Genomic DNA, 14,201 nt, shown 5'->3' with positions numbered 1-14,201 from the left:
ACTAAAGCAGTTTGGTTGTTGCAGAACCAACACAGGGAGAACACCTGCACAACAGATGATTTGTTTTTCTCTAGATTCTATGGGCCTCATTGTGATCTCACACTGGTGTAAATCAGGAATAATCAATGCAGTTTCAAGGGCATAAACAGGTCTGAGATAAGAATCAGGCCCTATATAATCAATGGTTTAAAATTATTTTTATTTTGTGTTCCTGGTAGAGCACAAGTGGAAGAACACATCAATTTTCTGAAATGTCAGGGAACATATATGTGATCTGTATGCTTATCATAACTCTTCTATGCTTCTACTTACTTCTAATCGGCTTTAATGACTTTGCACACTTGTTTGCACTACAAAAGTAATTATTTAGCACTTTTGTTCAGGCTGCCAGTTTACAGGATGTTATTAAAAGGAAGCAGTAGTGAATTTTCAAAAGCATGTTTGAAAACATTACAGAACAAACAGATGCACCCTGAGCATAAGGAGGTAATCCTTCACAACCCAAACTGAGTCCATTTGAGAGAGGGGGAATGAATACTCTTTGTGGCAAGCATACTAATCTCTTTATTTAAAGTGCTTCCTCATTTAGGCCTGGTCTACACTAGGCGTTTATGTCGAAGTTAGCGCCGTTAAATCGAATTAACCCTGCACCCGTCCACACTGCGATGCTATTTAGTTCGACATAGAGGTCTCTTTAATTCGACTTCTGTACTCCTCCCCGACGAGGGGAGTAGCGCTAAATTCGACATGGCCATGTCGAATTAGGCTAGGTGTGGATGGAAATCGACGCTAATAGCTCCGGGAGCTATCCCACAGTGCACCACTCTGTTGACGCTCTGGACAGCAGTGCGAGCTCGGATGCTCTGACCAGCCACACAGGAAAAGCCCCGGGAAAATTTGAATTTGAATTCCTTTTCCTGTCTGGCCAGTTTGAATCTCATTTCCTGTCTGGACATCGTGGCGAGCACAGCAGCACTGGCAACGATGCAGAGCTCTCCAGCAGTGATGGCCATGCAGTCTGTGAATAGAAAGAGAGCCCCAGCATGGACTGATCGTGAAGTCTTGGATCTCATCGCTGTGTGGGGCGATGAGTCCGTGCTTTCCGAGCTGCGATCCAAAAGAAGGAATGCAAAGATCTACGAGAAGATCTCTAAAGACATGGCAGAGAGAGGATACAGCCGGGATGCAACGCAGTGCCGCGTGAAAATCAAGGAGCTGAGACAAGGCTACCAGAAGACCAAAGAGGCAAACGGACGCTCCGGATCCCATCCCCAGACATCCCGTTTCTACGAGGCACTGCATTCCATCCTCGGTGCTGCCGCCACCACTACCCCACCAGTGACCGTGGACTCTGAGGATGGGATACTGTCCACGGCCGGTTCCTCAGACATGTTAGGGGACGGGGAAGATGAGGAAGGAGATGAGGAGGGCGAGGCAGTTGGCAGCTCTCACAACGCTGATTTCCCCGACAGCCAGGATCTCTTCATCACCCTTACAGAGATCCCCTACGAAGCGTCCCCAGCCATTACCCCGGACACAGAATCTGGTGAAGGATCAGCCAGTAAGTGTTGTAAACATCTAAACATTTATTTTTAACAAAACAGGAATATTAACAATTAAAAGAATGGGTTGTTCATGATTAGTGTGCCCTAGGCGCTTAACGGTTTAGTAAGGGGCAGTGCAAGTTTTGAAAAGAAATCTAGCAATGTCCGGTTTTCAGTGATTGTCCTGCACAAGCCGCTCTACTGTGTATTCCCTGCTACTGCAGCTACAGTAAAATGCGGTCTATATGTGCGGGGATAGAGCAGTAATCCTCCTGGGACATCTCGATGAAGCTCTCCTGGAGGTAACTTGAAAGCCGTTGCATGAGGTTCTTGGGGAGAGCGGCCTTATTGGGTCCTCCGAAGTACGACACGTTGCCGCGCCACGAGATTATCAGGTACTCGGGGATCATTGCTCTGCACAGCAGGGCGGCATACGGCCCTGGTCTTTGGAGGCTTTCCCGGAGCATTCTCTCTTTGTCGCTCTCGGAGATCCTCATCAGGGTGATGTCGGCCATGGTGACCTGCTTTTAATTAGGTAGGGGAATGTTAGTGTTGGGACTGCTTTCCCGTTCCTTTACAGAACTGTAACCGCTGGTTTGCAGCCACGCGGTGGAGGCGGGAGAGGGGCAGCCGAAAGGGATCATTCCCGGGGACAGCCGCGAGGGGGTGGGACAGGGGCAGAGTTCCCGCTTGCCGGATTGCTGGCAGCAGGGACTGACATTGATTTAAATGTGAAATGAGGCCAGTGGTAATATAAAAGTTTTAAACTGCCACAAGTGTACGGCTTACCATGTCTGCCTGCAACAGAAATTCCGTTGTGCTGCCTCGCTTCTCAAATGTGCTGTTCAAGACCCCAGGCACAGAATGCGAAGGCCGAGAATTCGACCTTGTGCTGAGTGCGCATGTGAAAGGTGCTGTGCATGGTCTTGTTCACAGAGAAAGACTATGTTCTTTGTTCACAACTACATTTATCTTTCAGAGGAATTCACTCCCTTTTTCCCATTTCCACAGCCCCGTCTGCGACTGTCTCACAACCTAGCCTGGAATCACACTCCCAGAGGCTAGCGCGGATTAGGCGTAGGAAGAAGAGGACACGGGAGGACATGTTCTCTGAGCTTATGGCCTCTTCCCAAGCCCAGGCAGCACAGCAGACCCAGTGGCGGGAGAACTTGACCCGAATGCACCAAGCCAACATGGATCGGGAGGAGAGGTGGCGGCAGGAAGACCAGCAGGCGACTCAAACGCTGCTTGGACTACTGAGGGAGCAAACGGACACGCTCCGGCGCCTTGTGGATGTTCTGCAGGAACGGAGGCAGGAGGACAGAGCCCCGCTGCAGTCCATCTCTAACCGCCCTCCCCCGCCACCAAGTCCCATACCCACCTCACCCAAAGTGCAAAGAAGGAGAGGCGGCAGAGTCCCTGCTAACTCTCACTCCACCCCTGCAGAGAGCTCTAGTAGCAGAAGGCTCTCATTTCCCAAAATTTGAAAAGTTCTTTCCTTCCCGCCTGACACAAGCCCACGTCCAAGTTTCACCTCCCAATGCCATGTGTAGTTGATAATAAAAAATTCGTTTCTGTTAACTACTGTTTCAATCATGTTCTTTTGGAGGAGGAGGGGAAAGGGGGTTGGAAATTGGACAGGACAGTCTCCTTTGGCAGGGTACATAGTCGGGGGCAGGCACAGCAGCAGGGCACATACACAGTGCAGTGATGCAGTGACTAGTTGCCCCGGTTAGTCTGGGAGGTTGTTTTGATGTAATGTTGGGGGGGGGGGTTGCTCTGTGACTTTGTGGCGGGGGAGGGCAGTTACAGATCTTAAGCGCCGGTCCTTAGACAGGATCACAGAGCCACACAGCATGGGATCTGTAACCGTCCTCCCCCTGCCACAAAGTCAAATAGACCTCCCATACACACAGTCCCGATCAGGAGGGGTGACAGGCTCCGTTGAAACAAGCATCCCACCGCAGCGGAGCCTGTCAATCCTTGAGTTTAGAAGCTGCATTCGCATCACAACACTAGACCCGCCCCGCACCACAGTCTGCGTCCCAGTTTTAAAAAATTCCCGCTAAAACAGTATTAAAGAAAACGGTGTGCTTTAACAAAGTAGAACTATTTTTATTTCGACACGTGTGTTGGAGGGGGGGTGAAGGGGGTATGTAACTGGATAGGATAGTCAACATTACCTGGGTAAAGAAACGGGGGCAGGTTTAGCTTCTCAGTACACAAACTATAAAATCACAGGTTACCCTGCTCACTCAGGAACTTTGCTTTCAAAGCCTCCCGGATGCACAGCGCTTCCCGCTGGTCTCTTCTAATCGCCCGGCTGTCTGGCTGTGAGTAATCACCAGCCAGGCTATTTTCCTCAACCTCCCACCCCGCCATAAAGGTCTCCCCCTTGCTCTCACAGAGATTGTGGAGCACACAGCAAGCTGCTATAACAATGGGGATATTGGTTTCGCTGAGATCACAGCGAGTCAGTAAGCTTCTCCATCTCCCCTTGAGACGGCCAAAAGCACACTCCACCACCATTCTGCACTTGCTCAGCCGGTAGTTGAAGAGTTCTTTTTCAGTGTCCAGGGCGCCAGTATAGGGCTTCATGAGCCAGGGCATTAGCGGGTAGGCTGGGTCCCCGAGGATGACTATAGGCATCTCCACATCCCCAACAGTTATTTTGTGGTCCGGGAAGTAAATACCTTGTTGCAGCCGTCTAAACAGACCAGAGTTCCTGAAAACACGAGCGTCATGAACCTTGCCCGGCCATCCCACGTAGATGTTGGTAAAACGTCCCCTGTGGTCCACCAGTGCTTGCAGCACCATGGAAAAGTATCCCTTTCGGTTAATGTACTGGGTGGCCTGGTGGTCCGGTGCCAGGATAGGGATGTGAGTTCCATCTATGGCCCCACCGCAGTTTGGGAATCCCATCGCTGCGAAGCCATCTATGATCGCCTCCACGTTTCCCAGGGTCACTACCTTTGGCAGCAGTACATCAACGATTGCCTTCGCTACTTGCATCACAACAACCCCCACGGTAGATTTGCCCACCCCAAACTGGTTCGCGACTGACCGGTAGCTGTCTGGCGTTGCAAGCTTCCACAGGGCTATGGCCACTCGCTTCTGTACACTCAGTGCAGCTCGCAACCGGGTGTCACTGCGCTTCAGGGCAGGGGACAGCAACTCACAAAGTTCCAGGAAAGTTCCCTTCCGCATGCGAAAGTTTCGCAGCCACTGGGATTCATCCCAGACCTGCAGCACTATGCGGTCCCACCACTCAGTGCTTGTCTCCCGTGCCCAGAATCGCCGTTCCACGGCATCAACATGACCCATTGCCACTGTGATGTCCTCGGCGCTGGGTCGCCTGCTTTCTGACAGGTCTGTGCTACTCTCAGACTTCAGGACATCACCGCGGTGCCGTAGCCTCCTTGCCTGACTTTTCTGCATCTGCCTCAGGGAAACCTTTATGATAAGCTGCGAGACGTTGAGAGCGGCCACAACTGCAGCGATGGTCGCAGCGGGCTCCATGCTCGGAGTACAGTGGCGTCCGCGCTGTCAATGACTGGAAAAGCGCGCGAACTGTTTTCCCGCCGGCGCTTTCAGGGAGGGAGGGCGGGAGTGATGGACGGATGACGACAGTTTCCCAAAAGCACCCTCGACTCATTTTGTTACCCAGAAGGCATTGCCGGCTACACCCAGAATTCCAATGGGCAGAGGGGACTGCGGGAACTGTGGGATAGCTGACCACAGTGCACCGCTTCGAATGTCGACGCTATCACCGTTAGTGTGGACGCACAAAGTCGAATTACTGTCCTTAGTGTGGACACACACGTTCGACTTTGCAATATCGATTACAAAAATTCGATGCAAGTAAAATCGAACTACTCTCGTAGTGTAGACAAGGCCTTACAGTCATGTAAAATGTCGGGTCCATTCTGTCTACTACTCCACAGTGCTTCTACCTACTGCATGAGAACCAATAATGAATTCTAAGGCTCCGTGCCAGACTTGCAAATAACTGAGACAAGGTCAGTTGGAACAAATTTATAAAGTTCAGTGTCAAAGCCCTTGTACAATTAAATTTTCACTATAATAACTGACATGGCAAGCAGCAGAGACAGAGCTTCCAAAATAACTCAAGGGTCTGTCAACAATGGGTGAGGCTGGAAAAGTTTAGAAATACCCATGCTGTACCTCCCCCACTCCCCAGGCAACAACATACTTTGCCTGTGTTTTCAAATAAGGTATAATTTGAGTGAGTAGATGGCGTTTCTTTGTGTTTGGTTAGAAGTAAATTTCTTGTCTGTGTGATGTCTGTATGTAAACTAAGGAGTTATAGTTGCACTAGTTTGACAGTTACACTGATTAAAGAATGGAGGCTTTATTCAATTTAAATGTGTTACTGTATTGCAATTAACATCTTGTCTCATGTGGGGTCTCAGTCTGCAGCACGTGTTGACTCCAAAGGGGCTACATGCACAAGGGTTGCAGGATAGAAGTTGTTTTGTTTTAGATGATCCAGAAACTATGGATGAAATCCTGGCCGCACTGAAGTTAATGGCAATATTTTCATTGATTTCAGTGGGATCAGGATTTCATCCTCCACATATTTTACAGAAAATTTAGAAATTGAGTTAGTTGAAAGTATAAATTCCCAAATGTAAGTAGTATTGTTCCCTGTATGTATGTATGTGTGTGCAGTCATATTTAATTGTGATTCAAAGTTAGGTGAATTATTGTTTCAATATAACTTATGGCAAAGCAAGAAACTACTATGGCTTATACAGTATGTAGTGTAGTTGCAGGACTTACAAGTGCTCTTAAAATGTATAAATAACAAATGTTTCTTTGTTATCTAATCTTTTTTTTAAATAAATTCCTGAGTACCATTTTCCTACTTGCAGATAATAAAACATTTCATTAGTGGTTATGTGTTTCCTGGCATCATATAAATAATCTATACTGATGTATAAAACATTGAGCAAAATCATAGTTTTCAGCCAATTTTTTTACTCATGTTGATCAAAGTTTTGGCACTTTCAAAACTAAACCCATTAACTCATAAACATGACCTTACTTATAATTTAAAATATATAGTTAACATGTGGGCCGTTTAAAAGATCTATTATATTCCAAAGAAAGCCAATTTAGGGATACAAAAATATTTGATCTCCTCTGATACGCAGCCTATAAAATGACATCCAGCATGATATTTATCATGAGCTCACTTAAAATGTCCAAAGTAAATGCTTAAATTATGCAGAATGTAGTCCACTGTAATTGTTTGTACTGTGTATGCTCTGACCATATGTTTTGCAGCTCATGTAAAGATACTATTCATGCAGAATTCTAAAAGTGGATAAAGTAAAAGAGCTGACTCTCAGATTTAAGAATAAAACACTAATTCCTTCCATAACTATTACTAGTATTCTGGACTATTGTCAGTGTATACAGGATCTGGGTTTAGGCATAGTTTGACTACTATATTTTGGGGTGGAAGCTCCAGTCAGGTCAATTGACTGGGGGTGCAAATTCTGTGCCTGCCCAAGGATTGCTGTTGGGGGGGGGGCAATGCCTCCCTGGACCCCCCCCAAACTATGCCCAAGGAACTGGGACAAGATTATAGTGGTGCTAGCCCATCACTATAGTTAAAGTTGTGTCACAACTTCTGTTTAAAGGTTTAAATATGCTTAATTGGATTCCTTTGAAATTTGATATGCCTCAGAAGAGTGCAATTGAGGGGTAATGACCCAAATTTGGGGTAATTTGAGCTAGGGGTTGTGGAAATACAAGCCCCCTATAAAGTAGCCATTTTTCAAAAAGTTTCTAGGTGATTTTTGTTTTGTTTTTGCACAGAGATAGAGATCACACTACTGATGTGATGTGGGTCAAAATGGTCTAATTATGTCAAATTTTACCCAAGATAATGCATGGAACCAATAAATATTTGGGGGACCTAAACTGAGAATGGTATTTAAGAAAATGTACAGTTTTTACAATACACATGTGCCAATACAGACAAATGGCTAGAGCAGTGTTAATCCCCACCGATTAACTCATTGAGAATGGTATCTAAGAACACATTCACTTCTTCACTTGCATAGATGTAGGGTCTGGAAGAATCACTGTGCACCCGAGGGGGTTTCTCTGCAGTCACTTTATGCTTGCGTGGGTAGTTTGAGGGGATAGGCCAAAGCCATTGCCCCTGGTGAACGTCCCACGACTGACATTTTTAGTCTGAGCTTCGTACACCTGTGCAATAAAGATTTAATAACTCAGGTTTCTTGCTACAAGTCGTGCCTGTTATAATAGAACATGTTTTCAGTTTATGGGGAGGCTTCTGTGTGTGCAGAATAGTCAGTAGCTGGTTTAACCAAACTGTTATACTTGGTGGCGAGAAGCTGGAGAGGACTCTGTGTGTGTGTGTGTGTGTGTGTGTGTGTGTGTGTGTGTGTGTGTGTGTGTGTGTGAGAGAGAGAGAGAGAGAGAGAGAGAAGGGGGGACAGGGAGAGGGGTTGTGTGTGTGAGAGAGAGAAGAGGGGACAGGGAGAGGGGTTGTCGCTGTGGAGAAGCCAGGAAATGAGGACAGGTGGTAGGCAAGCCTTAGGTTGGTTGATAAAATGTGTATTTTACTAGCCCATGGGGGAAGTAAGTGGCTACTTCCGGATCTCAGGGAAGATTAGTGTGGTATTTCCAAAGACACACAGCATGGAGTTTTGGAATTGATAGTACACATACCTTGACCACTGAGGGAAAAGAAATATGTGCGATGCCAATGTGTGGACGGTGGGTGATTCTTGGATCACAAGGTTGCAGAAGTTTGTGGGAGAGCCAGGGGCAAACCATGACATGGGGATTGCTGACTACCGACTGATTTGGGTGGAGATAGGTGGCCTGTGTTGACATCTGAGTTTGCCCACATCTAACCAGGGACTTAAGAGGCTGTGATCTGCCAGTCATTGTGGTGATTCACTTGGACGGAAATGATCTGGGCCTTAGGCCTAGTGTGCGGCTCATACAATGTACGAGAGCAGGTCTGGACCACGTCAGAGATTTGTGTCTAGAAGCTGTGATAGTTTTCTCTTCTTTGGCTGAGTGTCCAAAGAATTGCTACAGCGACAATATGAAAACTATTAATAAGTGTTGGAAGAACATAAATTGGGAAATTGGAAGGCTCATGGCTGACCAGAAAATGTGTACTGTATGGCATAGAAACATTACAGGCTGTTCTCAGGGGTACAGCTATTGGACCAGGGTCAGAGGATATTTCTCTTAAACATAAAACTGTCATTATTATGGAACAAAAACCCTGTCTGTGATTTTTCTCACTGGCTGTGACTAAATTTTCCATTTTTGCATTTGAAGGAATAAAAAACTTGAGTTGACATTTCTAAAGAAAATTTCATTTTTTTCCATTTCAAAATGCCAATTCAAACCTTTTTGGATTTTTTCCTTCTTTAAAATATTTCATTTTTTTTGTTCCAATTCAGAATGGAAACTAATTCTGAAATGTCAAAATTTCTTGGGGGATGAAAATTTCATTTCCCATCCAACTCTAGCCACAAATGAATTATAGAGAAAATCCCAGATAATTTCCACTTAAACCTTTATGTGACATCAAACCTGATAATCATGTACCCTGTATATACCAAATAGATAAAAGACAAATAAAAGCTATTTAAGAAATGCTTTGGGCAACTTAAAAAAAATCTTATTGAAACCTTACTAGTACTATTTTCATATCCTGCCTCCTATAAAGTCAGGATGACTTACAACAATAAATTCAGGAGAGAAGTTTGTTCTGTTTAGTATAGGAACTATCTTTTTATTTTGATCCTCTGCCCACTGAAGACAATAGAAAAACTCTTGTTGAATTTTAGGGGAGCAGGAGTAAATGATCCATATTACTGGGAATGCATTTCTTTGCTTGTTAATGCCCTTTATGAATAGTGAGCTATGGGCAAGAAAGCACTGCCTAGTATGTCATTGATTTTTGGCTATTTCCATGTTGGTTGAGCAACCGTAACGTTACTCATTAGTAATGGTGTATAAACATGAGAATAAACACAGCGTAAAGTTTCATCAAAGTTTCAGAACTTTGTATACAATGCTAAAATAATCAAAATTTAAAAATGGCAAAAAGTTTCTTCATTATGAATGCAAGATTTTCTTTCCTTTTCATTAATAACATTCATATAAGGAGGTCTGCAAATTCTTTAGTTGTATGGTAAACTTGTATATTATTTCTTGCATTAACATTTGCAGAAACAATTCTTTTCTATTAAAATTTTCCACATCTAAAAACCTCTGGGGCATTAGAACATATATGCTTATTCATATACCTTCTTGATATCAAGGCAGACGGCAAGAATGGGGATGCCAGAGTCCTGAGCAGTATGCAAACAACTAAGCGCACCAGCTGATGCTCTATTCTAAAAAAACTTCAGGGTGAATAAGGTAAAGTAGACAGCACTCAAGTGACACTGGCAAACACGGGACAAATATCTTAGTCCTGGCAAATCAGTGATAATGTTACTTACATTTAGCCATGATACTTGAAAACATATTTTCCTTTCTTGGGTGTAACAGAAATGAATGGCAATCTTAGGCTAGGTCTTCACTACGGGTGGGGGTTGACCTAAGATACGCAACTTCAGCTACGCGAATAACGTAGCTGAAGTTGCGTATTTTAGGTCGACTTACCTGGCTGTGAGGACGGCGGCGAGTCGACCGCTGCCGCTCCCCCGCCAACTCCGCTTTCGCCTCTCGCTGTGGTGGAGTTCCGGAGTCGACTGCAGAGTGATCGGGGATCGATTTATCGCATCTACACTAGACATGATAAATCGATCCCTAATAGATCGATCGCTACCCGCCGATCCGGCGGGTAGTGAAGACGTGCCCTTATTGTTGGGATTAGTATTTCACATTATTTCCCTTCACTTCATACAGTATTTCAGATGAAAATTACAGTACGCTATAAGGCATGATTCTGTGGAACTCAGTTGTGAATCCATTATGACTTGGGCACTTCCAAAATGAAAGCGCTTTGATTAGTTCCTTCAAACCCTCATGTAATACAGGAACACTGTGTTTCACGTAATCATTTGGCTCAAACCTAGGTAGTTGATGCCTTTAAGAACTGTTGAACTAGTACATCCTCATAGTTGACAAGGGGGGTAGAGTCCCTTGTAAAATTGAAGAGGATTTCAATTATTGCTTGATTCTCCAATACATTCATTCAATTTGGGGGATTAAAACATATCTATACACCAGAGAATGGAGGAAAAGCCTGTCCTATAATGTATATTTTTATGCATAAATAAAACAATTGCTATTAAACTGGTGCTATGAGTGAGCAGGGAAAAGCTTTTTGTACTAATAAAATGAATTTAGCATTGTCACATGATCAGCTACGCATCTTTAAGGCAGCAATAGAATTAGCTTGGCTACCCACCCCTAAACATGATAATATTTTTAGGGTTAAAAAAAAAAAGGATGAGAGAGTTGGCACCAACATTCAGCAGTTCACAACTACTCTAGCCTAAGGACTGGGTTAATGAGGCTCACACAAATCATGCCAGACTATAAAGTTAAACATAAATAAATACTAAACCTGGCTATCCTAAAGAAAACTTTGCTTTGGTAAAAGGTTTCTAAGAGCTTTTAACCTTTTAATTACTCTTTTGATAGAACTTCTGTTATTTCAAGGGTTTCAAAAAGTAATTCCTATTGTAAATCAGAAACCAAAGCAAGAGTCACCTTCTGAACAAAAAATTACTACACTCTATGAAACAAGAAACTGAATCTCTGCACACCTTTATTTGACAGGCACAACCCAGTTGGAACAAACAAAAGAATCATGGTTTTCTTTTCCTCAAAGAGTTCACTTTTGCCAATGATCTTCTTTCAGCTGATAGTAGCTTTTCTGTACAAGCCCTTATCACTCCATCTTCTGTCTGCTACACAGCTGTTTAAAGTTCTTACTGGCCTCTGTCATTCTTTTTTTTATTTTAATTCTGTTACCAGATACCAGTCTTTTACACAGACCACATAACCCTATGGTTTTCTTCTTCAGCTTCTTCTTTCCCACCTCAGGGAAAGACATTCTCAACAAAGAATGAGAGATACTGTCATTTTATTTAGAAACTGCTGAAAATTCCACAGTCTCTCTCAAAGCAACAAAAAACCCTTGTTTGCCTACCTTATCACGTTTTAGCCCCAAATACCTATAGAATAATGAGATTTAGCAAGATATTATTTTTTATGTTTAGAAGGGGGAAAAATCAAATGTAGTCATTAGACCAGGTTTTCTCATGACTTTCATGAAAATCAAAGGAAAGAAGAATAACCTTAAAAGCACATGCTTGAGATATTTTATGCTGTCTCTGGTCAATAAAGAAAAAGGTCGCTGAAGGAAGTAACGATTATTAGATAACCAGTTCTTAAGATTGCTTTACACTAGTGTCTGTAATAAACTTTTTGAAAATACAAAAGCCAAATGTTGTCCAAGACAGACATAAGAATGCATGGGCAATAATAAGTCACAGAGATGTCTTTTTATGTTTGAAATCATTACAAAAAATTTCAGTTTTTTTTAAAATGTGTCTAAATTTAGTGTATGCAAAAGATACTGGAGGCTTCTCTTTATACACAGAACAAGGCTATAGCATAATCTGAGACAGTTCAAGTTTTTCAACAATACCCCCATCAATATGTCTCAACTCTGACCTAAGCCAGTCTATAGCATAGTCTATATGTTCTCTGAGTCCTCATCCTCTCTGCAGACTCCCAATGAAGTTGCTAATTAGTGCAAACTGTGGTAATGATTTTTGTGATACTAAATATTTGAATTTTTCTAGTGCCTTCCACATAAGGAGCTAAAAAATTTACAAAGATTAATTATGCCTCCAACACTCTTGTGAAGAGGATGGGCTTTTCACCAATTCTGCAGATGGGAAAAACTGAAGGACCGAGAAGTTGCTGTCTGAATTTTCACATGTCCCCAGATGTAAGGCACCTAAGATTTTGAGTGCCCAGCTTTGGCTATCTTGATGTCTGAAGTTCAGCACCCAAAATTAGTCAATACTTTTGAAACTTTAGACTCCAGTTTCTTGCCCAGGTCACAACGGATGTTTGTGGCTAATCTGGAAATAGAATGTTTATCTACTGACCCCCACTCCTGTGTTACCCACAAGACTATCCTTTCTTACTTGTCTACTGGGAACTGCTGTAAGACAACTCATATCACTTCACACAAGCCACTAAACAGCCAGCTAATGGTAACTTTTGGTCTTTGGACCTGGGCAATAGTTCTGATAAAATGGACTCACAGACAAGGCTAATATGGTACAGCCAAGTCATATAAGTGTGGGGACCTGTTTGCCTTGTGTGCTTCAAGCACATGACACAAAAGGGAATTAAAGATGAATTAATAGTGTTTTCAGTGTTGTAAAACAAAAATTAATTACAATGTCATTTAGAGATTTAAAAATATATTAAAGGTGTTCTTCAGGAAACCTTAATGATGAGAAAGATCAGCAGTGTTCATGAAAGCAATTTCTATTTTCAATTATACTTGACCGAACAGTAAGTATCACAGTGCAGTGCATCTTTGCTCAGACTTTGAACCATCTTAAAGTACTGTAAAGCAACTGTCACATGAAGTCATTTCTGATGTTTAATTGAAGAATATGGTATTGTAGTTGAAAATGAATTCAAAGGGAGTTGGGAAGAAAAAGTTGACCAAATATACTATTTGATAACAACATTATCTTATAAATTAGTTACATTAACAACGTAATATAGTGTAGTATATCAAGTATACTTACAGAGACTGAAGACTGCGCAAGTTCTGGAGTGCTTCAGTGGGAACCTGCTTTAACTGATTGTTCTGCAGCATTCTTCATTAAAATCCGGAAACAATGTAAGAAAAGAAAATTATTTTACTTTACATACTTTAGGCCAAATTTTGCTCTCCTTCACCCATGAAACTCCAGGAATGGGATTGCATGGGTATTATGGGGCGCAGATTTTGACCTTATCAAATGAAGATGTAATTTACACATATATCTAAAAATTACTAAACCACCTTTAAAACTCACATTTTGCATTCTTTCATTAGTGGATTTGTCTTCTCAAGGTGAGCAAATACCTGCAGCGTGAACTAACTGTATTAATAGTAGCATGCTAGCTGAAGGCTGGATTTTCAAAAGCATCTGAGGCAGTTCAGAATACAAAGTCCCACTGGCTTTCAATGGAACTTGTTCTCCTAACTCTTTTCAGGTACTTATGAACCTGGCTCCCCCAAAAAACTCAAGTCCCTTCCTATTTCTTACTCAGACAAAATTTCAAAGGCAATGGACCACCTCCTGAGATTCTTACTCAAGAAAACAGCTATTACAGCTAATTGGAATTGTTCTCAGTAAAGACTTTAAAATTGCCTGAGAAAAGATTATAGAATTTGGCTTGGTGAAATTAATTTTTTCAAGTCTACAGAGGAAGTTGCTCCTTGTTGCACAAAAAAAGGCAATGACCTGACAAAACAATCCATTCTATATCTGTCACACCACCTTTTTCTCAGGGGCCAAAATTCACTTTTCATTTCTTTTGAATTTGATGAAACATTTGGGGCTAGGGCAGGAACAGAGGACTTCCAGAAAAACCCAA

General features: G+C 42.9%; 2 protein-coding genes across 4 annotated transcripts in view; one reads left to right on the top strand and one right to left on the bottom strand.

Annotated features, from left to right (window-relative positions):
- LGR5 (leucine rich repeat containing G protein-coupled receptor 5) overlaps window positions 1-14,201 on the bottom strand; it is a 128,870-nt gene that overhangs the window by 36,839 nt on the left and 77,830 nt on the right. For all 3 annotated transcript variants that reach the window (XM_005280063.5, XM_042860127.2, XM_042860128.2), the window contains exon 4: window positions 13,364-13,435. In XM_005280063.5, the coding sequence (XP_005280120.2) occupies window positions 13,364-13,435 (72 nt within the window). The remainder of the gene's footprint in view (window positions 1-13,363; window positions 13,436-14,201) is intronic.
- LOC135973825 (uncharacterized) lies at window positions 584-3,125 on the top strand. The gene is made up of 2 exons (XM_065558952.1): window positions 584-1,561; window positions 2,556-3,125. The coding sequence occupies exons 1-2, from the start codon at window positions 985-987 to the stop codon at window positions 3,029-3,031; spliced, it is 1,053 nt and encodes a 350-aa protein (XP_065415024.1). The 5' UTR covers window positions 584-984; the 3' UTR covers window positions 3,032-3,125.

The sequence above is a fragment of the Chrysemys picta genome, chromosome 1 (genome assembly GCF_011386835.1).
Source record: "Chrysemys picta bellii isolate R12L10 chromosome 1, ASM1138683v2, whole genome shotgun sequence".
Lineage (NCBI taxonomy): Eukaryota > Metazoa > Chordata > Testudines > Emydidae > Chrysemys > Chrysemys picta.
Note: the sequence above shows the minus strand (reverse complement) of the source record. Positions and strands in the feature narration are given on the sequence as shown.

Excerpts from the sequence above, each read along its gene's own strand:
- LOC135973825 (XM_065558952.1), top strand. The coding sequence starts at position 985 with ATGCAGAGCTCTCCAGCAGTGATGGCCATGCAGTCTGTGAATAGAAAG. Across the intron at positions 1,562-2,555 it reads ATCTGGTGAAGGATCAGCCA|CCCCGTCTGCGACTGTCTCA; the intron begins GTAAGTGTTGTA and ends CCATTTCCACAG.